The 25,536-nt window shown below is 43.1% G+C and overlaps 1 protein-coding gene across 1 annotated transcript; it reads right to left on the reverse strand.

The window, feature by feature from the left end:
* Positions 1-367: 367 nt before the first annotated feature.
* Positions 368-6,789, reverse strand: ttll10 (tubulin tyrosine ligase-like family, member 10). The gene is made up of 11 exons (XM_068751067.1): positions 6,492-6,789; positions 6,206-6,350; positions 5,822-5,940; positions 5,553-5,673; positions 4,524-4,609; positions 2,698-2,911; positions 2,271-2,442; positions 1,517-1,657; positions 973-1,089; positions 790-883; positions 368-705 (listed from the first exon to the last, which is right to left on the reverse strand). The coding sequence occupies exons 1-11, from the start codon at positions 6,787-6,789 to the stop codon at positions 368-370; spliced, it is 1,845 nt and encodes a 614-aa protein (XP_068607168.1).
* Between the last annotated feature and the right edge of the window lie 18,747 nt (positions 6,790-25,536).

Raw genomic sequence — 25,536 nt, forward strand, 5'->3', positions numbered from 1 at the left:
AGAGAAGGCTGGAAATAAAATCAAAAGGCCTTTCTATCAAACCAGCAGTAATACTTAACCGAGTTTAAAAGTTCACGAGAAGGAAAACTTCATTATCACATTTCATATTAGTCAGCGCCACATGTCAGAGGTGTGGATCTTTTCAAGTAGATCCCAGACGTTCCTCTTCATGAGCTGAGCTTGTTTGTGGTCTGTCTTGAGCTCATCTTCATCAGAACCCCCCTCCTCCTCCTCCTCTTTGTTTGTTGCTCCTCTCAGCACCGGTGATTTCAGCGACATGGCGACGCTCGTCCTTTCAGTGTTAACCTTCAAGTGAGGATTAAAAGTACACTTTCCCAGTTTGAGCTCAACTCGATGTCTGGGGTTCTTACTCCTTGCCGTCTGTACTGGCAGAGGGTCCGGTGGGCACGGTCGGACTGGCGCCAGCCTTTGAAGCAATATGTTCTTCACGGCTTACAAAACTTTCAGCTGATGCTGAAGGCTCAGTTTTAGCCTCTGTCCCAAAGTTCCATCTTCTCTGTCCAGCCTTCTGGCTGTTTTCTGTACCTTTCTGTCTGTCCTCACTGCTTGTGTTTGTCTTGCTACAGCCCATCACTGGATCGTGACGATAAACTCCACTGTACAACGGAACAAACTCCTTCTGGCCGGCCAGAGGGAGGATCCTCTGCCTGAGACGGCATTTGTTGAAGATCTCCAGTGTTAAATCTAGAGGAGAGCATGGAGGAGTTGATTGATATGCATGTGTCACAAATGATAACATGATTTTTTTTGGGGGGGGGCGTGGCTTACCGAGTGCCTCCTCCACGGTGCTGGGTATGACGTCCTTCAGCACTTCACAGTTTGTGTGGAGGGCTGGGTTACAGTTCATCTCCAACAGCCACACCTATCGGGAGCAAACGAAGACACGGCTGATCCAAAACTATGTCAGATGCTGACCACCACCACCCAGATATTTAGCAACCTCTCATCCACCTTAAAGTCCTCATCAACCAAGAAGTCACAGCCAATCAAGTCAAAGAAGCCCAGCCGGCTGTCAAACTTGGACTTGGCGGCGTGGAAGCACTGCATCATGATCTGCTGCATCCGCCTCTGATACACGGAGGAGAGAAAGCGACCAGTCAAGCCTCTTCACTTCAGAACGATGACATCACACACACACACACACACACACACACACCCCAATCTCCCTCTCGGTGGCAGTGCTCAAAAATAACTGTATCGATTTAGTCAAAATACAAAATTGGTCACGCTGCATTAGTTAGACATCAAGTATAACAGGCCTCCATCTTTATGAGAGATTCTGTCCAGTTGTTAGAACAAGATTAATGCGGGCACAGAAATATAATGCTTCCAGTATGGGGTCGTCTAAACAGCCACAGGACAGCACGTCTCATTTCATTAAGAGCACGATGTGTTCTCAGACAGGACTGAGCACAATCTCAATTAGCCGCACGGCCCAAACGAACATCACCAGAAGAGTAATTGGTCCCAGAGAGCGACAACATGCAGCACTCACAGCAAAGGCGCCCAGCACCCAGTCCCTGGGCAGACCCTTGGCAACCTGATCCCTCTCATTGATGTAGGCGTTGAACGTCTCCATGGACCACACGGTGTCCTCCTTTAGTTGGCTGTAATGAGGGTTCTTCTTCTGCATGTACTGGAGACGGACAGCAGGGGGGGGCCGAGAGGCACATGAATCAGACGGTGTGTCATCCATCGAAAGGTGATGGATGCAAATGTGTCTCCAGTGCTATCATGAATGGTTATTACAGTAAGCCTGAAACAGGTTAAAAAGCTCAAATGCAAACGAACCTCCACAAAATAATTATTATTACTGTGTTGGATATTATTCTTAGTGGGTTTGTCAATGTAACAGAATGTGATGGGAAATCAAGGAAATCTCTATCTATCTCTCTCTCCCTCCCTCTCTCTCTCCTTGTCAACCCAGCAGGTCCAGAGAGATGGCCGTCTACTTTGAGTCTTAGGTTCTGTCCAAGGTTTCTGCCTGACAAAATGAAGTTTCTCCTTGCCTCCGACACCAAAGTGCTTGCTCTTGTGGGTCAAGCTGGGTTCTGTCTTTCCCTGCCACACTTGTAAAGTATCCTGAGATAACATTGTGTTATGATCTTATCACAAAGATGCCCGCTCTCCAAATAGAGGCTCAATCTAACATCGCCACAGATGATCTTAAAGGTTTATGTGAATTCTTGGTTTAAAGTTTGCATAAATGTTTTTGTGTGTGATCATTTAGATTAAAACTAAAGGTGTACCTGGTTGGTCAGGTGAGCAGAGAGGTTGTCAGAGCTGGGGTCATAGAGGTCACAGGTCAGCCGCACATAGCCATGGCGAAAGAAGACCATGTGGGGAGCGGTGCAGGCGATCAGGAGGAACGAGCGCACATCAAACTTTTTTCCTTTCAGAAGAAGCGGCCTCTGGATGTAACTGAGAGGGAACTATTGGCTTTCAAAACAAACATCTTCAGTGACATTTCCATGCAACTTTGTCAGCAGTGAACAGAAAACGATTAAGTTGTCCAGATATTTCACCAACATGTCAATAAAGAGATGAACAGAAAGCAGCCCTGGATGATCAAATATTCTCTGTTCCACAGAGTTGCATGTTTCTGAACATGAGAACATGAAATGCATGTCCTCTTTTTGTGATGACAGGATGGCTTTTGACTTTAACTTCACCTACTGCTGAACGATGCGAGCCTGAGACCGGCAGTGATGCGTCTTTCTGCTCGCCTGGCTGGCCTCCACGTGATGCAGCTTCAGTCTGAATGCGTCCACGTCCTCTGGGCCCTTCAGCAGGAAGATCCCTTTGCCCTGGTTCAGACCCGTGGGCTTACAGATCCACATCTGACTCTCGTTCATGCTCACGCCTGACAAGGAAGTCACATCAAAAGTAGCTAACAAACATATGAAACCCGTTTGTGTTTCTGAATACTCTTTAATATCGCAGCATGTTGAGGTTGTTGTGATCTCTAGTCCACAAATAACAATGAATGTTATATCATTATCAAATCATTCCATACGGCTTTGGTGCAACACACGTGTTACACTTAATTAAAATGTGCATCTAACAAAGTAAAAATGATCTCCTCAAAGATGTGAGGTCTGGTTCAAATATGTAAATTCATGTTGCGCAGCAGTGGGACGTAGGAGCCGCTGACCTCCTGCTACTTTATGCATTTTAGTTTGAACTTCATTTATATGAAACTCTGATATTAACATCTAAATCACCTGCTGGGAAATTCTGATGTATCTTTACCCAACATTCATTAATTCATTGTCCAACCGCTTTGTCCGTTATCGGGTCGCGGGCCAGGCTGGAGCCCATCTCAGCAGTCAATGGGAGAGAGGAGGGGTACACCCTGGACAAGCCGCCAGTTCATTGCAGGGCAACACAGCGACAGACAACCAGCCACACACACACACTCACACCTACGGGCAAATCAGTGTCACCAATCCGGAGAACCCGGAGAGAACCCATGCAGACATGGGGGAGAACATGCAAAATCCTCACAAGTCGGATTCGAACCCTAGACTTCCTTGCTGTGCGGCAACAGCGCTTACCACTGCGCCACCGCAGTATAAGCATAAAAGCAACTAAAAGGATGCATGATATAAAGTTGTTACATATCATGTAATGATAATGTATAATATACTTGCCATATGATTTAACCCTTAACGGACCTCAACTTCAGCGTATACACTCGTTCAGTTGTTACACCTTTTACTATTTCTGCCCTCACTGATGTGATATGACGTCGCACACGTCGGTGAGAGCAACGGGACATCAAAATCTCTGTACCGGCAGAGACACTGGAGATCAGTGACAGGAGAGAATGTTTATCCCCTTGTATTCAGACCTGCTCTCCCCACTCCCCGTCTTCTTTTCCACACAGTCCATCCATCAGCCAGAGATCTGAAGCAGATGTCTGTTTCTTTCTCCTGTTTGCTGAGTGATAACCATGTTTGCCATAGCCTATAGGCCACTCATCACGACGCTGCATGTATTGCTGCGATCAATACAGGAAACAGTGGCTCACTTTATCTCCAGTCAATTAGACGGAAGGAAAAATATTTAATAATTGTAATAACATGAAATGCATTCAGCCTGGTTCGACGTTCGGATGTTTGTGTCTCAGCGCTGCTGCCCTCTGCTGACTCGTCCCTATGGCAACATGTTCCCCTGGTGATTTTATCAGGGCCTAATGGGAGGTGAAGTACTTTATTTTCCAATGCTCTCAACCTCTTCATTAAACAATCACCCGGGCAACTGCTGTCTTAACTCCAGCAGCCACAAACAAATCTGTTTCTTTTCATTGTTGGGAGCATGAGAGCTCAGGTTGACTTGATCCTTTCTTTAAACCCGGAGCCCGGGTTTAAAGCAAAAAACAAAACACAAACCCAGTTTCTTGTCTATTCAAGTGACAATAAAGCAGTGCTGTGTGGCTGCTGCGTCAGGATAGGAATACGTCAGAGGTTGATGCAGGGGAAATGTTCAAAGAATGTTACCTTCCTGCTGGGCGAAGAACGCCTCCCTTTCTGCTCGCACATCCAAGCGGAATGTCGTCGGAATGAACTCGTCCATTTTCAACCTCCTAAAATGTGTTCATCATGGATTGAAGTTAGACAACGCACCCATTACAGCAACAATTGTGTTTGCTTTTCACATTAACGAATGTACGTTATCAATGAGGCACGAGACTTCAAATATTCACTTTGATTGACGCCATTTGTTAACAATCTCTAAGGATGTACTATTTAAATATTTTCTGTGTGGAGACTAGCTCGTCACTTTGGTGGCAGGTAATGGGGATCCTTTTAAACAATAAACAATAAACATCATCAAGTATTAGCTCTACGAATTCAATCAAGTTATAAAGGAAGTTAGAGGCTTCACGGAAACTTTAAAAAACAGAATTCTTTTTTTTTTATTCTTCTTTTTTCAAAATTCTGTTAAATGCTGTAAAGTGGAGTGGATTTGATGTAAATAATGCACCTGAATGTACTACGTAACAAACTGTGGAATTATCCATAAGTACAGGTAAGTTATTGTGAGTAACTGCTGTATCTTCACTAATTATCTTAGAGCGCTGCATGTTCATCATATCCCTTTGATATTTAGAATTCAAAACGTATTTCATGCGGTTCTGAACAGGTTTTATATTTCTGTTTATTCGGCTGTTATTAAACGCTGTCATAGTTTACATGTAACTGACAGACACGACGTCCACAGCAAAGATTGCGTAGCTCAGACGGGAGTCCCATTTCTGATAATGCCGTATCGTGTCCGGTTCAGAGGCTGGTAGATTTTTGAATACGTACTATTTACAGAGCCGATCCGTAATGAAGCCGCATGACACCAGATGGTTGCGAGGTGATTTGTGATACAGCTCTAAATGGTGTAAAGGAAACAAATGCTCCTCTCCTATCTGAATGTGTTTCTCTCTCTCTCGCTCGCTCTCTCTCTCTCTCACATACACACACCCACAGCCTTTCTGGATAAGAAATGGAGAACAGAAATAACAGCAGGCATACAGCTGTCGTCTTTGACCGTGGTTAACTTTGCTGCTGACTCGCTCGTATTCCCGCAGGCTGCTGAGGAGGCCGATCTTAGTGGTAAGAACCGCGTTGTTGGGAATCTGGAACACCAACTGTCTACCTGGGAATGGCCGCATTAAGGTGTTCAGTGGATTGGAAAAACAAATGCAAAAATTAAAAACATCAGTTCTCTTTCTGAGATACGTAAATGCAGCTTTCATGCGTGAGTTCAAAATCGATGACGAAGATTGGCAAAGTAAGAGCCAAACCTTCTCTGAAGTTGGAGTAAGTGGCCGAAGATTTTGTCTCACACCACTTCAGCTTGAAGTCCTCCCTGTGCTTGGTGTAAATCCTTTTCCATCCCTTGCTCTCGCAGTAGCTGCTCACTCTGGAAGAAAATTCCCCAGAGGAAATCAATCACACTTCCGCTTTAATCATACAAGAATCCAGGGATCCAAGGTCACCTAAAAAAAAAAAAATAGGGCTGGACTGACCCAAAACAAAAATATGCAGAAGTTTGATGTGTTTTTAGGAAGCGAAAATAAAGCTTTTAATTTCGGGAATGGGGAGTAGTGCTTATATTTGATGGCAGTTCTACAGTCAACGCCTTACTGCTATCCTTCATATAATTTAATTACTATTCATCTACTTGCATTGCAGCACCATTGGTTCCCCCAAAGAAGAACAAAGGGCCGGTGCCGTGGGGCTCCTCTGCCCGCCGCTCCCTGTTTGGATACGAGCTGGTCGGTAAGCCCCTCAGGAAGCCCCCCCGGCGGTGTCGTTTCACCAAACGGCCACCTGATACAGACGCAAACGCATCAATCAAGCATGTACATGTTTGCGAACATATAAACTCCATTTCTACTCCATGGCTAGACAATGGGCCAACATATGAAAGAGCAGTGAGTTATATCACACAGTGTCTCTTTCTCCTCACACCTGGCCCTCGATCACAGCTTTCCTGTTTAATGGTCTCCCCTTCCTCCTCTTGCCTCTGGACCAGCTCCAGTCCTCCCTCTGATGTCACTTCCTGCATGCCACTTTGATCAGGTGACAATGGCCCTTTTCCTCGTGGCACTTGCTCCTGGGGACTGTCCACACAAGGAAGCTCCACGTCCTTATTTTCCATTACGCGACCTTTGCTGCAGGCTTCCACCCAGTATTCAGATGACATGACCTTCAGGTCGTTAGCGATGGCTAGAAGTGTTCCAACATGGAAGGACAAGCAGTCAGACATTGTGACAAGAATCAGATATTTTTTATTGTGGGTCAAAATAGCAACAACTTAATAGCACTGTATGTTTTTTGTCTATTCACGTGACATTATTTTTCATTTGCCACCCATTGTGGCTCTTTGTTAACCTGTTGTTGTGTTTGTCAAACTCCTCTTAACTGTATAATTCTATAATTGGATCAAAATATCCAGCAATTTCTTCTTTATTAATATCATGCTCTTCCTTTACAGCCACACATAGCCATTAGCATGATGATGCTTTGGTATTTACCAAGTAGATCAATGAGTAGATCAATCAAGCCATGTCAGTGCAATCATATAAGCTGTTATTCAGATCGCCCGTTGTCCATCACTATCCATTCAAACGTTACCATGCCTTTGATCAATTTATATTTTCAGTTCCACAACCTTTCCAAAAAAATTACAACAAACATTACACTTGTTCATGTAATTGACTTCACTACTGATTAAAAAATATTTGTCAGTACAGAAGACGAGCTTTTTTCTGACACCAGCTCAAAGTCATAGTAATGCACAATGTTATTGATATGCATATACTGTATTTGATCTGTATTTGATATTTGCCAATGCTTTAGATAAAGTGCATAATGCACTGTCTCTCTCCTTTAGACTCAAAGTAACACAAACCTCCAGAAATATATATAGAAAGTTTTACTTTTACAGAAAGGTTTCCATCAAAATCCCTGCAAATATTTTGTGGAAAATTCAGCAATTATCACATTATATGAAAGTAAAATTGCAAATGGTGTGGGACAAAGCTGGAAGAAAGCATGTTCTGGTTGCCGAGCAGAGTTCTGGGAATTGCTTTGTTAACGTTTCATCCTCTAGGGGGCGCTAGCGCTTTCTAACTGACTTTCAGTGCTGTTTGACTGTTTTATTTGAGAACCCTAATACACTTTAAGAAAGAAAATTACGGCATTTCCAAATACATGTTGGTACTAAATAGCAGGCCGTTATGGCCGTTTAGAAGGAAATTTTACCTGCAACTCCAGCGTCACACGTATTGACAGTTAGACTCCTTTGAAGCCTACTCAGCAAGCCACTCTTCTGCCATGAGCGCTCAGTCCTGTTGTCCAAATGAAGGGCTGATAGAAGTCCACAGACTGACAGCGGAGGAGAAATCACATGGTCCGGCGGCAGTGTTGCCCTCTAAACTCACCAATAATCCTGTCACACAGCAGGTAAACAAATTCACTCGGGCTCTGTGAACAATCACCAGTTACTCTGGTTACTCTGGACACTTAGCAACGGTAACCTGTTGGAGGTGAAATCCTACAACAGGCCAACCAATTACTCAAGATTATATATCCCACACACACTGCCTGCCTCGGTGCTTATCCTCATTCAATATTAATTGTCCATGAGCCTCTGTTGTGTTAACCCTATGGTCACATAAGCCGAGTGTCAATCAAAATGGATTTGGTTTTCCCTTGTGTTATAGCCTGACACAAAAGTTCCACGTATTGTCCACAGGCTCTGTGACGCGAGCGTTGAAATGTGCCATAAAAGGGAAAGACTAATGAGAATAATGTTGCAGGACGACAGGCAGTCGTCCAAAAGGAACATTGCGCGCATTAATATTTTTTGGGTGGAATCGTTTAATCTAGTGCCAGATCCAGTGGGAGGCATGCCGTCGAGCAACATGCCATTTGTCTGCTCTCACTGCAAATCTGCGTTTCGCCCTCCTGTCTGTGATTTGACTCAGGAAGAAACACCCAGGCAAAGTCACAGTTGGCAATTATGAATAATCTTCTCCCTTCCTCCCAGCAGTCTGATCATTGACATCAGTGGGGTGCGTCTTAAACACAGCATCCATGCAAGATGTATAATTACACGAACAGTCACAACACACACCTAGAACCAATGGAATTTAACACACCTGCCACAATTTATTACGAGCATTTAGAAGCCATTGAGAGTGGATAGTCATGGGCTTGATGAACTATATTCACATTAACTAGTTTCTTAATGACACTCTGATCCTGTGAGATCAGCACGGAATACCTCGCAGCCACTGCTGTATTTCATTTCCTTGAATGGAGAAAGACAGTTAAACAATGGTTGTCTAACTTCCCTCTGTGGCTCTAATTGCAATACTTGTTAATCACATCCCAGAGTTGCTGTGCGTACAAACATTGTGAAAAAGAAATAGTGAATATTATTAGAGTTGTGCTCTGGAAATGAAATGTGACAAATGGACAGCCCGCATCCCTGCATCGTCTCCTCCCTGCTTTCCTGATGGGAATTGATAAAAAACATTCCCTCCATGGTTTTTATCAAAGTAATAAAAAAACGTCACATACTGCATGTAGTATGTGTTACTACACATTTCATTCTTAACTAAATCTGCAGGAAGGAACCAATGATCAGTTTCAGTCCAGTCGTGTACACGCGGCTGAATATGTCCCGTTTAGTGTGGAAAACGGCAGCGATAAGAGAGAGCTGCTTAGCGCCGAGTCCAGTCAGCCCAGTTATTAGAGGCCTACTATATGCCTGTTTAACTGCGCTTTGTGTGGAGCCAGCGTCAGCCACACCTTGATAAAGAGCCGACATCTGATAGACACACTGTGCAAAGTGCTGTGTAGGTGGACAAAGAGAACAGGCTTGTTTTACAGCCCCGTCGACCTCATGGTTCACCATCTGCCAACAGTCTCTGTGTGTGTGTGTGTGTGCGTGCATATTTATTTACACATTCGGCATTTATATATACTTGTGTATTTCGGGCGTCCACCTGTTTTTTCTTTTTCTTTTTATATATTACGTACTTCCTTATTAAAATGTGAATGAATACCTTTTTGTGTTTTCTGTGGCCTGCGTGTGTCAGTGAAACAGTGTGGGTCAAAGTGTTCCCTTTACTTTATGAACATGAGGTCATAAGCCACATACATAAAGTAGGTTGCATCGCTATTCTATGTTCTGCAGAAAACGTATAAGTTATGTATTTATGTCTGTCTTAGGGCAGCGACACAAAAGTGCGTGCATCTTTGGCGACTGGCCCGTTCTCATGTCGACCCAACTGCCTCCTGTATCAGGAAGTGCTCAACAATTATAGGGATGCAGCCGGCAGCAATGGTGTCCCTCCACAACCTATTATTGAAAGGGATTCTCCTCGTCAAGGTGTTATAGTGGAAGGAATGGAGTTAAGTTACGATGTAAAGAAAAGCTTGTCTCGATAGGGTCTCTTTATGACCCTCTATTCATGATTTCCTTACAGAATTACACAAGTACAGCAGAGGGGTCTGTTGTAGTTGGGAGCTGGATTCTTTTCCCAGAGTCTTTTTCTCACTAATTCCCACTGGGATATAAATTCAACATAAATGTATCAAGAATGACTTCAAATCGTGAAAATATACAACTGCATTTATGAGACACATGAAAAAAAAAGAAAAGCATATGAATGCATTTTTTTCTCATTAAATATGCTATTGCTACAAATGTGAGAACTGTCCAGGGTTTGGTTTATTAAACTGAAGATGGGTCTCGGTGCTTCAGAAGTCCATATCACTGGTACAGCAGCATTCATTTGTCAGTGTGCCCAATGTAATACAAATGGCGCTGCCTTAAATGACAGCCGACTGAGCGGAGGCCTGTCCAGAGGTGAATCTAAGGCTTAATAGAGATGCATCGGCGAGCGTGCTAAAGCTTCAGAGGTTACCAGGTTTGTTTGTCTGCATAAACAGAGCGTCATGCCTCAGCCTGTCAGTCTCCGTGTCTTATATAATAAACCAACAAAACTAGCACACCAGGTTTAGCAGACGGTTAAAGTCCAAATCACGTTTAATGGGGCACTTTCATTTAAGTGACGCCATTCTGTTGAACTCATGCTAAATGTAATAAATGCTAAGCTTGTATCATTAAGAGACAGGCTCTTTGAGCATTTCACCAGGAAGAGATTGCTTTAGTTTAGTTCAAGCTAAACCTCATCCGATGCCTAAATAATTACTACGATTACAGCCATACTGAGGAGAAAGAATATAGTCATCAAAGACCCTTTAGTGGGTCTGACATTGACCATGATTCCTCCTCTGTCATTGCTGAGATCAAGAGTGCATGAACAATAATGACTGCGAGCGGTAAGAAAAAGCGTGAGTAATAGCAAGAATGTGCCTCAAACCATTTAAATGATACTGTGGGAATAATGAACCTGCTGTAAACCCCAGACACCGTGGGAGATACATAGATGCTAATCTAAATGTATTATTTTCTCCAAAAATCTAGTCTGCATTCTTTTATAGGATAGTTCATAACCCGTGATTCCTGAAACTGTGCATCAATCAATAGATCAATCAATAAATCAATCAATCAATCAACAGTGTACCAAGCATCCGCTGGTGAGTATGAACTGTTCCATGCTGTTGGATTATCTGCGTCAACCTGGCAGCGGTGTACTTGGGTACAGCAAGTTGATTGCATTTTCTCGTTCTTCAGTTTCATGAATGAGCTGATTTAAAATCAAGCTGATCAAAAACAATTGCCCGTGTGTGTGTCAGAGCAGATTCGTCGTGCGACACAGCCGTCGAGCTTCTGTTGTGGTCCTGTTGCAGCCCGGTACCAAACCCAGACGGCTGAACTCAGCCTCCTCATCCACAGCCGGCAGGAGTACAGGAATCTGGTCCGACTGCACCAAGCATGCACAGACCAGCGCAGGAATCTTCAACAGGCTCTCTGCCCATCAGGAATGTGATTCAGCGGCGTGACGTTGTCAAGGGGGAAGGGGAAGCAACGACTTAACGCTCACCTCCTGTTACTGTGTGGCAGAGTTTTTCTGGCTGGTTGGCTATTTTGAATTTTATGGTGTCCGTTTTAACCTCAGTAGCTGCCTTTGGCAAAATTTTAAAAGTATGTAAAAAAAAAAAAAAGAACCTTAGAACCAACTGGTACCAACAGAATGATGATAAATTACTTTTACAGGATAATAAAGACTATTTACAGAAGGTGGCAGGAATTTATTAAACAGGTAATCAGAATGCAGAAAATAACTATATTATATATGTATATTAATATTATACCTGTGTCTACTAAATATTAGGTATGAATATACTTACTTTTAAATGTTTATTTAACTCGCGTATGTTAATAAAACATTGTCCATTGACAGTGTGGTATTGGTTCCTCCGCCCATTTGTAAGACATTTCATGTCCTCACCAAAGGGCTCAAGCAGGGTTGCTCTTGTCTGTCTGTTTTTATCTGCAGTCCATATGTAGCAGGGTTTGGCTCTCATTTCGGGTATTATCCACCCACTGTATGTAACGGTGATGCTACTGACTGCATTCATGTCGCAATGGTCCTTTATCTCACATTTAAAACCTTTCATGAAAAGGTAAAACCAGATAATACAACATTTCCTTGTTTGGTGAAGTCCCCCTATTGGAACATTACGTACGTACAGATACTGTTTCAGTATGTAATATTGTTGTTTGAAAACACAAGGATCAGAAATGTAGTTTGTTTGTGATTAAGATTAATGATTAAGTTGGCTTTTGTCTTCTTCTGAGAATTTGATTTGCTATTTGCACAAGCTGTTACAGGAAACCACATTAAATCCCCATTAATAAGAGAGTTTGTGATGATTTAGTGACGGGGGTATAAAGGGAAGGAGAAAGGTAAAGACCTTTTTGTTTTTTTACTTTTCATGACACACTATCTAATGTGTGATCTTTGTATTGTTATTTTTTGTGAGCTGATAAAGGGCCATGTAGCATGCAATGGGCTAACAGTCCTAATAAGACAGCTTTCCTATATGCATTGGAAATTGACTTGTCTCTGGACTCTAGATTCTTCCCAAAAATACAGAAGTGTGTGACTGGGAAAAAATAAAAAGCTAAACTACTTTAAGGAGTCTTAGGACTAACAGTCTTTGTGTGAAAAACCATGAATGTGAGCCCCCCCCACCCCAGCCTTCTGTAGGAGATCAACGAGACCTGGGGCCCGTTGTGTCAACCGTCTGAAAGGTTCCTGTGTTTGTGCTCTAACTGATAAAATCAGAGCGGCAGAACCAGTTAGCTGAACCTTTGAGCTAACAGGCTACTTAAACACAGTAGTCCAGGGGTGGGCAAACCTTTTGAGTTGTGGGCCACAATATTATGGGTTCTAATATTTGCCAGAGGGGCCGGACCAGGAACAGATGGGTGGCGTGTTTGTGTGAACTAATATAAATGACATGTAGAAGCCATTACATGAAAGGATTTGGTCTTTTACACGTAGCATTACAGGAAAAAGGTCAAATGAGGTGTGATTATAATGAAATGCAATGTAATGTGGGCCGGATTCAAAAGCCCAAAGGGCCGTATATGGCCCCCGGGCTGTAGTTTGCCCATGCCTGCAGTAGTCACGCTAAAGGCTGTCTGTGTACTGAAAGTTCAGGAAAGTACAGCACTTATAGTTTTGTATATCTGTAAATGTAACCAGTAATGCAATTAAGACTTTAAAATCAGTCTGTTGTATTTCACGCAGGACGTGGCAGAGACGTCGTCGTGTTAGCTTATTGTGAGCTGCCATAGGCCGGGGCACAATGAGGGCTTAGTTGGTGCAGGACCTCATTGGTAAATCGAGGCATTTAAAAAGAAGCTCTGTTCAGTGGTAACCTGATCCACACCTAACTGGGGCTCGGCATTCCTGTCTGACCGGGGGAAGAGTTCAATGACTAGAGACTCAGCTACAAAGGGCCCGAGCACAGCAGAAAAAAATGCTATCAAAAAGGATTCTGATATCAAAGCAAGACCGAAATGAACAAGCAACACATTTTACATTTTATCCCATTTTATTTAATCTTTTGTTTGTACATGTAATAACACGGAATCCCGCTTAACACATTTAACATTATGAGCAGAGAAGTGTCAGAGATAATGAAGTCACGAAACGACATTGTTCTACTTGTACCTGGAGAAAGACCAAGTCCCCAGAAGGAATTCAGTTATTGCATGAAGAGGGAAACGGCAGATCCCTCAACAGATACAGGTTGCAGCATTTTTATACAGACCCTTTTCTTTTTTTTCACCACCGCATTTTCTCATTAGAATTCCTGCTTCGAACTGCATCACAAAGAAGCATTCATGACATACCTGGTGAGAGTAGTCCATGAACTGCTGCTCAAAGGGTGAACTCTGACTCAAGTCACATGGAAGAAACCTCCACTCATTCATCACTCTTCCAGTGCGAGGATCATAGTTCCATAGTCATCGTCATTCATGTCCACTACTGCAAATATGTTGACGTGCTTTCCTGGACTGCACTTCGTCATTACACTTCGTGTTAGATGCATAACAGCGAGACAGGGGGAAGTAAGAGAGCAAGAAGGTAATGCCATTTAATGGACGGCATTACCAGACAGTATTAGACACCAATAAATACATCTAACCATGTCTGGTAAGACGCCTATCAACAGGCTGGAAGGATGACATCTGAGCTTTCACCTGTACAGAGAGGAAGGGGAGAGCTGCAGGGAAACAGAAGCCCGTGGCAGAAACAGGTAGAAATGAGCAGTTCCTCTTCTGCTGCAGGCTCGGTACAGGCGATGTCGTGTTCTGATCGGTTTGTGCACAGAAACTGGCCAAGCATGCAGAGAAAGCCACAAGTAAACAGACCAAGGAAAGAAGCAAGCCTGGTAAACTAGTTTTCTTCATGACAAAATGAAGGAAAGGGACAACCAGAGAAAATAAAGAGCTATTTCATGTGTTTGTCGCTTGGATAATGGAGCTGGATGGGCAAATAAAGGTGTGGCTCAATATTTGCGGGGTAATTCACCCTCCTTAAACAAACACTAGGTTTCTGCTTGTTCCATGTCTATTATTTGCCATTTAGTCTCATATCTTTTTTAAAGGTTTTACCCATAAAACTCACACTCGAGTCATGGGGCAATGTTGAGCTTCCATTGTGTTTCTAATCAAATGTAAGACACCAATGTAATTGTGATGAATAAAACATTGAAAGGATTTTCACTGCAAAGACTCAAATAATAATCAACTACTAATCATCTACTTGTGGCTTTAATTTTGCGGCTAAATGCCAAAGCATCTGTAGCATCTGTAGTTTTTTTTTACCTGCAAGGCACTCTCAGCCAGGTGAGCTCATATGTCAGTTTCAGGATGTGCCACGCAGGTGAGACTCGTTTGACCAATCGCTGCGACACAACACAAAGACCAACACTGTTCAAGGGAGGGAACAAGGAAATGGGGCCCTGCAGGACCGGTGGAACCATCAACTGACTGCTATTCTTTAACTTGGGTGGGGTAGCTGTATAAAAGACAGGGAAGTAAGCAAACACAGACTTTTAGGAGCATTGCTGCATAAAAGATCAACTCGTCCCTGACAGTAATCCCGTAGTAACAATGATCTCAAACTGATTTTATGATAAAGGGCTCAGACGGAAATGTTAATGTGCAAGTAATGTCTCTGCCAACATCATACATTACCAGTGCTGCTCTGTGCAACAACAGAAAAAGAAAAGATGAGAGAAACTTCTATAACTTTAGGGTAAAAAGTGAGACTCAACAAATACTCTGAGAACATTCAGCCCTGCTTATTACCTCCATTCATAATGTACAATGCATGTCTTTACTGATTCCAACACTCGTTCATATTTTTTGTGGATTTTACATTTGGCGGCCATCAGCCTCAAAGTCACAGCAGAGACTACTGCGTCACCCAGAAAACATCGTTACCAGACAGTGTTAGAACAACAGTTGTACAATCCAGCACTGTCAGGTAAGATGAATCCTGAGAGACATTATCTGATGCGGTTTCAAATATTTGTGCTGATCCGGGGGACCCGGGCCAGCAGCACGCTCCCGTTAAGGCTGCTAGGGCGGTCTGTCTGGTGGCAGTCAGCAGATGATTATCATCATCATTACCAGGCAGTATTAGAGAGAGAGATGATATCCAATGCTGCCTCGTAAGATGGAGACAAACACCCAAACAAGAGACGTCGCCTTACGGAGCTCCGAGTGCACGACACATACTGGGAACGTGGATTTGGTTGCAGAAGCACAACATGATGTCAGTCAGCTAACAATGAGTGTTTGGGTGTGAGCTACAACTCGCGTTAAATAGCTTCTAGAAGCAGGGTGGAAACTCATTTGAAAGATTCAAGTGAAAAAGCATTCCATTTCACATAAAACAAAGACTGAACCGCGGAGTGGTTGCATTAATCTGGTTAAGGTGTATGTCGTTTTAAGATGGTAAAGCTTGAACTAAATCTGAGCAATTTAATACCCTGAAAATAGGATAAAAATAGATTTACATAGGAGAGGGAAGCGCACCTCTCCATAGAGGAATACTTAGCCCTTGTTCTGGTTTTCATTTTAAACTTTCTGTCGCAGGGGACTGTGCCACAGTTAATGATTGCCCAAACCTGTTCCGACTAGTCTAAATCTATTGCACGGCAAGGTGGAGAGGCCTACGTCTTCAAACAATAAATGGATGTGGCTAATATTTGATATCGCGAGTCGTGTCTGGCATCCTTAATAAAATACCACTGGAGGCACGTCCTCCCACAAGAGCTGTTTCTGTATCTCTTCATATGATGGTGGGTTCGTTTTTGACTGCTCCATAATTCAATGAAGCGCCACTGTCAAGTGCACTTCCACAAATTGGTCTTTCTTTTTTTTTAAATAATTTGTTAGTTAGTTAGTTATTTCAGGCAATGACAAAAAAAAAGCTAACAAAATAACCCGTGCCACATTGCACTAGCCATATTTAAACAAATAAATAATATGCCAATTCTGCCTGAAAGGGAATGGGAAAAAGAAAACCTATTTAATCCCACCCCTATTTCTCATAATATATAAACATAATAAGCTCCACTGTTACAAACTCCAAATTATATCAAACAACAACGACCGAGGTAATGAAAGAAAGGCGATGACAAATTAATATTTTTCATCGGTGGACCTCTTAGGCCGTTGTCTTTCTGTTTGCCGAGTGACGAAAGGCTGATGGAATGCTGCTCGGCTCGAGCTGGGCTGATGCTGTGTGTGCAGAAGGTCACAGAAACAGCCGTCCTTTACTGAATAACACGGATCATTCACAGGTACGCCGCGTGAAATCTTCACACATCAGCTAAATGACATCCAAATCTATTATTAGTCTTGGTTCAAATTGGAGAACCACTATTCCCATAACACACTAATGATTTCCTTTTTTTTCATTTCACCTTGTCATCTTAACAAGGTGCGATTTATTTCGGTTCAAATGAAAGGAAGAGGCATTTTTTTGTGTTGTCAAAGAAAAAACTAACTGGTTTCCAGTTATTATCCTGCAAGCAATGCAAAAGTAGAGCGGAAGAGAGAGAGACAAAGGGGGGGGGGGGGGGGGGAGCCAGCAAGGGAAAAGTTCATAAAAAGAAGGTGGAGAAGGAAAATGGAGAAGGCACCTGTAACCTTACCGTCATGAAAGGTACCCCCAAGGAAAGAATGCAACAACACAAAAGAAAAAAGATCATGGATCGGTGGGAGGAGGTCGAAGAAGAAAGAGAAACGAGATCTTGAATTTCCAGCCTGCTGCCTGAACGCTCCGTCTTCCTCTTGGTCAGTGAGGCCCCATGAAATGAGAAAGCCAAGCACAACCGCTCTCCCAGACTCTATTTAGTTAATCATCAGCATTACAAACCAGTGCTGCAGGCTTCTGAGGGAGAAAAGATGGAGAGAGGAGAAGAAAGAGTGAAAAAAGATTAGCCCAGAAAATTCTATCTAGTAAAGTCAAGCTGTGAAAAAAAAAAAAACTGAGCATGAGGAAAGTAGAACATGCCTCGTGTTACCTTCCATAATATCCAACCAATCCGTGCATCCAACAAAAGTCGTCTCAGCCTTTCCTCCCATAGTCCAGATTCACCTGCTGTCCCATGTCAATATAGCACAGAGTTTGTCCCACTGTTGTAATGGTGGTCTGTGCAGTGGGACGGCTGCCCACGCTTTTTGCCTGTTGGAAGTGAGGCGTGATCAGGTAACTCTGCTCTCTGTGCTGGAATGTGACTCCGCCGTGAAGTCGACATGCAGATAGGTAAACTGGCCTGGCCCTTAATCAATAGTTGCTGTCTTTGTGAGAATACAATGGCAGAGGGGGAAACCCAAAACCTTATTTAAATCCAGCCCTTATCTTAGCACCACCTAATTGGGCCTTCAGACTACCGGGGGAGCAGTCGGGTGACTCTGATGTCTGGTCTAGGATGCTGCCTATCGTCGAAGCTCCCTGGTCATTTTTATGTACCGTAATATTACCAATTGATCACATTAAAATTTCTCAAAGTTAGGAATATTTCCAGTGAAAGATGAAAAGATTCAAGGAATTTTAGCATCAAAAGGGAATTTCCCCCATTCTTCTAAAGGCTTCTTTACATAATTAATTCAACCCTGACCCTCCTTTGACTGACAGTCAGAGTTATTTTACTTTTATGCTCTGATCACAAATAAATAAATAAAATCAACACAAAATCTGTTTGAAATTATCTCCATTGGGGCGGGGGGGGGGGGGGGGGGGGGCGAAAATGTAAAGTTATTCCTGATTCAGCTTGAGGAGGAGGAAAATCATTTTCAAATTCGTTGTTTTTGCTGTAAGAAGAAAACACATGAAATCATTAATCAATATTATCTAATAATCATGGTTTCTTGAAGAAAATAGGTCAAAGAGAAATTCTTACCACGTTAGCACTAAGTAGCTTGAACTTAAAATGGCCCTGGCCTGTAATGCGGTGGCTGTTATCCTATCAGGGGAGTCAAACCACAGCTTTAACTTAACCTCTCACCCCAGAAGGCAATAAGGCCGACAACCTCTTCCATTTCAAAGCCGTGACTCAAACACAGCAAACAGCAAAATAAAAGCCTCCATTTTGCCTGGCTTACCAGTCGTTATTCTTTTCTCTTGAGACTCTGCTCTGCACATCCCGCCCAGTGGCCATACACTGTCAGTGACGGCCACTCATGTGACTCGCAGCTATTCAGGTGTGTGAAAGAAATGAACAAATGTTCCTCTTTCCACCAATCACAATCTTCCACCTCGCTCGGCAGTCGCCACTATACAGCCGGCATGTTCCCTCCATTTTCTAATCTCCTATCCAACTGCAACTGCTCTCATCTGCAAAAAAAAAGTATTATCTTACGAGATGACTAGAACGCGCAGCGATGGATATCTTCTATCCTGAGGGAAGTCTAGGCTCTGATCAGCCACTCCTCAGGCAAAACACACACACACAAAAATGGATGAGCAGACATTTTATGCCCGACACACATCCACGTCGGAACTGACTTCCTCTTTTGTAATTTCCAAAGCACTTGAAACAAGGATTGCTGTTTAAAATCCCTGCCTTCAAAGGCCAAAGCTAAAAGTAGCATCAAAAAAGAACATCTTAAAAGATAGCCAAGACTTTACAGTTGAACAGGTCGTAAAAAAAATAAAAAAAGTTACCAAATGGCTTCTGCACTCATACGCATTAATACTTTAACATATTGGTAAACTATTAAAGGCAACACTACGATATTTATCATCTGTAAAGCTGTCTCATACCGTGGATGCCTCCTTGTTAAGCACTTTAACGCTCTGAGAGGAGAAGTCAACGTCTGTCTTCGTATCCGTTGACGAGTCTGGCAGTTTGCCTTTAGCCGCTCCAACTGGTCTATCCAGTTTAGGAATGAGCGTTGGCTCCTATTGTTTTCTCTTCTTTCTCTCTGGTTAAAAGGAGCTGGAATTTGATACACATTAATTTCGCTTCCCATCGAAACTACCTGGCCACACAATCACCGAGGGCTTCGCGCAATGACCTCATTTCCTTGTCGCACATTATTTCCTGATCTTAGACGACGATCAAATGTCCTTAAAGTTTTACCTCTACAGTCACTGAGCATCGGGTAGTGACGACAGCCCAGGTCTTAAAAGATGGAGAATGAAGGGATCACATTTGTGAATTTACCCCGTCTTTCCCAGGTGTGGTCGCCGAGCCAGGAAAGCAAGACAAGAGTCATCTTTGTGTAAGAGATCTTGACGCCCCCCCGTTGGCAGGTCTTCCTCTTTCCTGCTCTTGCTGAAGGACAGTCGACCTCTGGAGTGGCAGTTCAGAAGAAGAAGGAAAAGCCGTCCCTTTCAGGTAGATGCAGCGGTAGAGTCAGCAATGGCCGAACCCCGGAACCAAACCAAACAGGTTTAAAGCGTGTCAGCGATCTTCCTGCCACCCGAGCAGAACGAGTTTTCTTTTTTTTTCTCCGGGAGCTCTCGTCGACGGTGTTAGGTGGTTATGCGCCTCGTGAAGACAGAGGCTGAATTTGTAAAGGGCTTGGTTTACATGTATCCTGACCCCCGCCTCCCTCCCTCCGCCCTTTCCCCCCCACAGGTGTAATTTTCAGGTCGTAGCCAATCTCCGTAGCCTCTGGCGCTCACAGGTGTGTCCCCCGCGCTGTCCGTAGCCAATGACGGTTGAGACAAAACCTCCCCTCTTCGTCACCAGTTTGCTCACCTCCGCCCCCACCCCCAGATCAGCCCCCAGGTAACTTGTTGTGTGTTTTTATGATGTCAGCCAAGACTTTTGTGAGAACGACCTCTGTTCCTGTTACAACACCAACAGCGCAAAACCGCCGTCATCCTCAACTGCCCAACACCCTTCCAAACTGCCACGGCGCATCATGTGGCTGAAAAGTATTGAACCACATAATCACATGCTATCACATATCACCTTCTTTAGGGCTCTGCAAGCCCGCCATAACCTGAAATACCTGCCCTTTGCTCTCATATATTCCCTCTGTGTCTCTTTGTGTCCACAAGCCTTTTTGTGTCCCAACAATAATCCAGCGAGGTCATAACGAGAGCCGCGGGTGAACAAAGTGCAGGGGGGTAAAACCTGAGAGACACCAGCCGTTTGAGTTCAGTGTGAGTAGTGGGAGATGGGTGAACAGCATCAAGGAGGCCCTCGGGTGGGTGGGGGGGCAACCATGGGCCCCTAAAACCAGAGCCTGGACACGGCTTGGCTGGACGCTGGGCGAGGCAGCCACTTTTGGTCTTGAGGTGTAATTGTCGGGATTATTCTCTCAACAATGAGCACAATGCCAGAGCTGGATCCTGTTTCAACAGGGGCGTGGTGCCGGTTGCTAAAAAAACTACACTGGCAAAGATGGAGGAAGGCGTCTATGGAGGAATTTACAAGCCATAAAACATTAGTCAGCTTTAGTTTCTAAGGTAGTCATTGGAATTAGAATATCTTTCCGACGTCGTCACGTCACACAGATGGAACAGCAGAACTTTCTTACTGCATACGTTGAGGTCATAACCCTTTAGACCTAGGGTCTCCATAAAACTTGTCAACTCTTCATACCTTGTTTGAGTTGTGGTAAACGCAATGCTTCACTTTCTCTCGCCACCAGATTTAGACCTGTTGATGCTGACAATAAAGGTACTGGATTATATCCCTCAGTTTGAGTGAAGCGCTTCAAAGGGGGAAGTTAATAAACTGCCCTGCTCTGAAAGGTTGGCTTAGTGAAGGCGTGTTCATTTGCATACCAAATGAGGTCTGGAGTGAGGGAGCAGGGGCCTGACCTGAGCTTATTTGGGTACTGATGACTATCTGACTGGTCAGTCACGCAGGGCAGGATGTAAGGTCATCCATCAGTGGCTCTGAACCCAAGAGCCTCAGTCTGCTCACACACACACACACACACACTCCCAACTGCTGTCACAAGGTAGTATTCTGGTATGAGATACTTCAAAAAGCATAGCATCATTTCAGGTTCCATTTTTAAGTCAAACCCACATTACATGATGTTGGCATAAAGTACTAACCAGTGTAAATGCAGATGTTCTTTATTGGTAATTTTTTTGAAATAATATAATCAGATATTAGCAATAAATCAGAACTGGGTTGATTTTGTGCATTTCCAAATACAAATTCTAATTTGTAAAATAAAATATATGACCATTTCTCTATATTTCTCATTGCCACCTGACAGCAGCCGTGTGTGGATCATAAACTAGCTCCATGCCGCAGCGTGTCATCTTAGAACGCTACCACAATGAGTCATGTTTGTTTGATCTTTCTTCGTGCGCTGTTGCAGAATATTTCCATGTGGCCTGGTTACAAATCTCCATTCAGTATCCAGGGTGACTACCGAAGCTGGATGGAGCTTCCCTCCAGCCCTGACCGAAGTCATGATGTTGATATACTATAATATAATATAATATAATATACTATAGTATACTATAATATAATATAATATAATATACTATAGTATACAGTAGTAATAAGTAATAATTAATAAATAGTTATTTAGGAGCATGTTAAAGAGTAGTTACATTTAATTTACATGACATTACATTTACACTGTGTTACTGTTACAACTGGCCCTTTGAGGGCCACCATAATGCTGATGCGGCCCTCAGAGAAAAAGAGTTTGACACCCGGCCTCTACAGCCTGCTGGGGACATTTAACCTTAGCCTGCCTCTTCAAGGAGATTTTAGGTCCTAACTTACACAATAACATCGACATATCACATATTCCGAGACTGTCCGTGACAATACTTATTACTTATTACTCATAACATTATATATATGCGTATACAGAGATGGACCCGGCGGACGATACTTATCATGCTAAAGTTGTACGATGTACGACGGACTCTAACACCACCCTGATAAAGTTGTGTTTTTATGCAGGGATAAATAATGATTCGTGTCTGGATGTTGTAGACACAATGTAATTAGCTGCTGCTCTCCAATTAGAGGCTTGTAGAAACGACTGGAGGGACAGGTGCTGACTCTATATGCAGCTTATTCTGTGCAGGCTGTTCAGTTGTTTTATCCACCTGTCTCCTTGTTCTGACCTTCTGCTCAGGTGACTACGGGATAATTACAGGCATTTGCATTATCTTACAGGAAATTGGACGACTTAACCCAGATGCGATGTTTAAAGGCTGCTAATTACACTGGTTAGCTCGCAAACTGACCAAATCTCCTACCAGTTCGCTCTCCTTCTGCCTCCCAGTCGGAGCAACAAGGCAACGTCACAAAATTAAAGCAGCAAAACATTTCATGCTTCGTGTTTTAGGCGGGGTTTTTTTTGCATTATTACACTTAATATTGAACATTTGTCTTTGCTTTTGCTGTTGTGAGGAAACAAACATCAGTTCCTTCCACAAAGCCAGAGAATCACCAAGGGAGCAGGGGCACACAAGCTGTCTAGCAGCCGCAGCCATGCTACGACTTGCGGCCTGCCGCCAGCAGCAGGTAATTGGCCCCCAGAGGATTTAGGGCGGGATGGTGCGCGGAGATGGCATGGTCCTATCCCATAATCTCCAATGGGCCAGTTGCCATAGAGAAGAGAACTGAGGCACACCAATTATTACAGCATCCACAACACACCTGTTTGGCTCATCTGTTGGTTCAGAAACAAAATGCTGCTATGATCGGTCCAACGGCGTGACAAGCAGAGCGATGAAAGAATGAATACACAGAATGTACACAAACAAAACCAGCTAAACATGTTTATTCACAATGGCCTGTTTGATGCACGGTCAGCATCTCATTGTTTCTGGAATTGCCTTTGTGTTTGAGAATCAGAGGAAATGAAAAGTGACTTCACCCTTAATCCTAATTGTGGATGCTGTGGCCGAGGCCAAGCACCTATCCACACACACACTCGCTGTGCTACACACTGGCCAACAGTGGGACTGACGCTGGGCAGACCTTGTTGGGTAAATTACATGAATTTAGAACATTTGTGCCGTGCATTCTGCGCCAGAAGAATATTTGCGCTCATAAAAAACCCACTGATGTTGGTTCAGCAACGGGGAGACACAGACAGCGCTAAACCTGGAGCCACTCTCACCTGTCCATTTCCCATTAGGCTGAAGAAACGCCAGTGAGCTTGGCTGAACCTCTAAACTAACATTGTTTTGAGACGGGCATTTTACATTGACACAATAAACAAGACAGCAGGCGTTTGCTTTGTGGGTGGGTCGGTTCGCTGACTGGTTTGATTGCCGAAAGGATAACCTGAACATTTCTGGATGGATTTCAAATTTATATGAAATACCAGAAAAGAAGAAATACAATTCTGATGCGAATCTGAATAAAAGGGTTGATGTGTTTGCTTCTACCAAAGTCTGCTGGGGCAGGAACGATAACTAGGCCGGTATGGGACTGTTTTGGCCTTGATGGTGGGTTGTAATATTTATTTTATTTCACCTTTATGTCACAAGGAAGTCCCACCATGATTACAAATCTCATCATTAATAATGCAACATATAGAACAATGTGTAAAAATTCACAGTAAAGAGACAGAATGAATATGCGGAACACAGTGGCCTCTCATGTGCAGTCACACGCACACGCACACACACGCACACACACACACACACACAAACGTTGAAGTTTGACTCTTGTTGTCTGTCAAACACAGCTGCAGAGCTGCTTACTGGGTCAAGTTTCAGTCATTCACAGTGGAGACGTTGCAGTTTGTTTAGGAAATGAGCGTAAATGCTGACCTTCATTGTGCCCTGGTTTAAATAGCATGTCAGCCTCGCCCACCTCACAGCCAGAATCGGCATTGTCAAGCTTTCAAGGGTTCGTGTGCGTGTGTTCGGTTTGATGATGTTGTGAGGCGTCACGATAGCGTGCCGTCTCCAAGCACACCTGTCTGTTCCTCTCCGTTTGGCCTGGTGTGATCAGTTCCTGCTGTAAATGATTTCAGAAAGAGAGCTAGGTAGGTTGAATTCATTCAGGCATGGGTCCCACTGATCTATCAGAAATAAAAACATTTTAAGAAAACCTTCAGAAAATGTTGGGACTCTTACCAGGAACAGCTGATTTAAATTTTGGTGAAGATCCCCAAAGATCCTGGATTCTGGATCACTTTGAAAGTTTCAGTAGCATTGCAGTCAATTGAGCTTCAAAATGTGTACCTCAATATCTCGGTTGGTTATTGACCGATGTTTATGGAATTTGACACAGTCATGTAGGGTGGGGGCCTCTATTCTTCCACTGAACTTCATCCGGATCCGATCCAGAATGGAGTCAGTAAAAAATATTTAATTTTAACATTGAAACCCCCATTTACGGATTTAAAAACTCTGAATCACTTTTGATTTTCATGGTTGCTGTATGAAGATACAATTTATAACCTATTAATGATGATGAGCCAGATCACCATGTGGATGGTGTAAATCCAATTAGAGGGGAATGAGCTGCTTGGCGGAGGTCTGTGCTCTCTGAGTGCTTTTATAGTTTTACCTGCATCAGAAGCTATTCAGATAAAGTTCAACACATTAACTCAATTTTCTTATTGGAAAAAAAAGCCTGACAAATTATAATAAAATCCAACCGATCCAACAATCAAGTTTTTCATCCAACTAAACATTCTCAAGTTTATCAACATTGTATATTACAACACAATACAAATAATGTACAAAGCAAAACATTGTGTAACCACAAATTATCCAGAAGTTGTTCAGAAGGAGGTACAATACATATGACTTGAGAAGAGCACTCTGTTTTCAGAAACCAAAAGTAAGAACAAATGTTTTAAAAAATCACTGCTTGTCAGTAAGGGGTGTTATACTGAGGAATGATTGTTCATATAAAAATAATATACATATAGGTCTGTGAATGTGTTTAAAAAAATATTCAAGACAATTGTGATCAAGAAATACTCTTTGGAAAGTAAATGTTCTAAATGTTTCAAAAAATTATGACTGTCTGCTGACAAAGTCTTGAAAAGTCTGTAAAAAGCATTAGTCTTCATTTTGCTTGTTGTTCTTGA

The sequence above is a fragment of the Brachionichthys hirsutus genome, chromosome 2 (assembly GCF_040956055.1).
Source record: "Brachionichthys hirsutus isolate HB-005 chromosome 2, CSIRO-AGI_Bhir_v1, whole genome shotgun sequence".
Lineage (NCBI taxonomy): Eukaryota > Metazoa > Chordata > Actinopteri > Lophiiformes > Brachionichthyidae > Brachionichthys > Brachionichthys hirsutus.

Excerpts from the sequence above, each read along its gene's own strand:
- ttll10 (XM_068751067.1), bottom strand. The coding sequence starts at position 6,789 with ATGTCTGACTGCTTGTCCTTCCATGTTGGAACACTTCTAGCCATCGCT. Across the intron at positions 5,941-6,205 it reads GGAACCAATGGTGCTGCAAT|AGTGAGCAGCTACTGCGAGA; the intron begins GCAAGTAGATGA and ends ATTTTCTTCCAG. Across the intron at positions 1,658-2,270 it reads CTGCTCACCTGACCAACCAG|TACATGCAGAAGAAGAACCC; the intron begins GTACACCTTTAG and ends GTCCGTCTCCAG.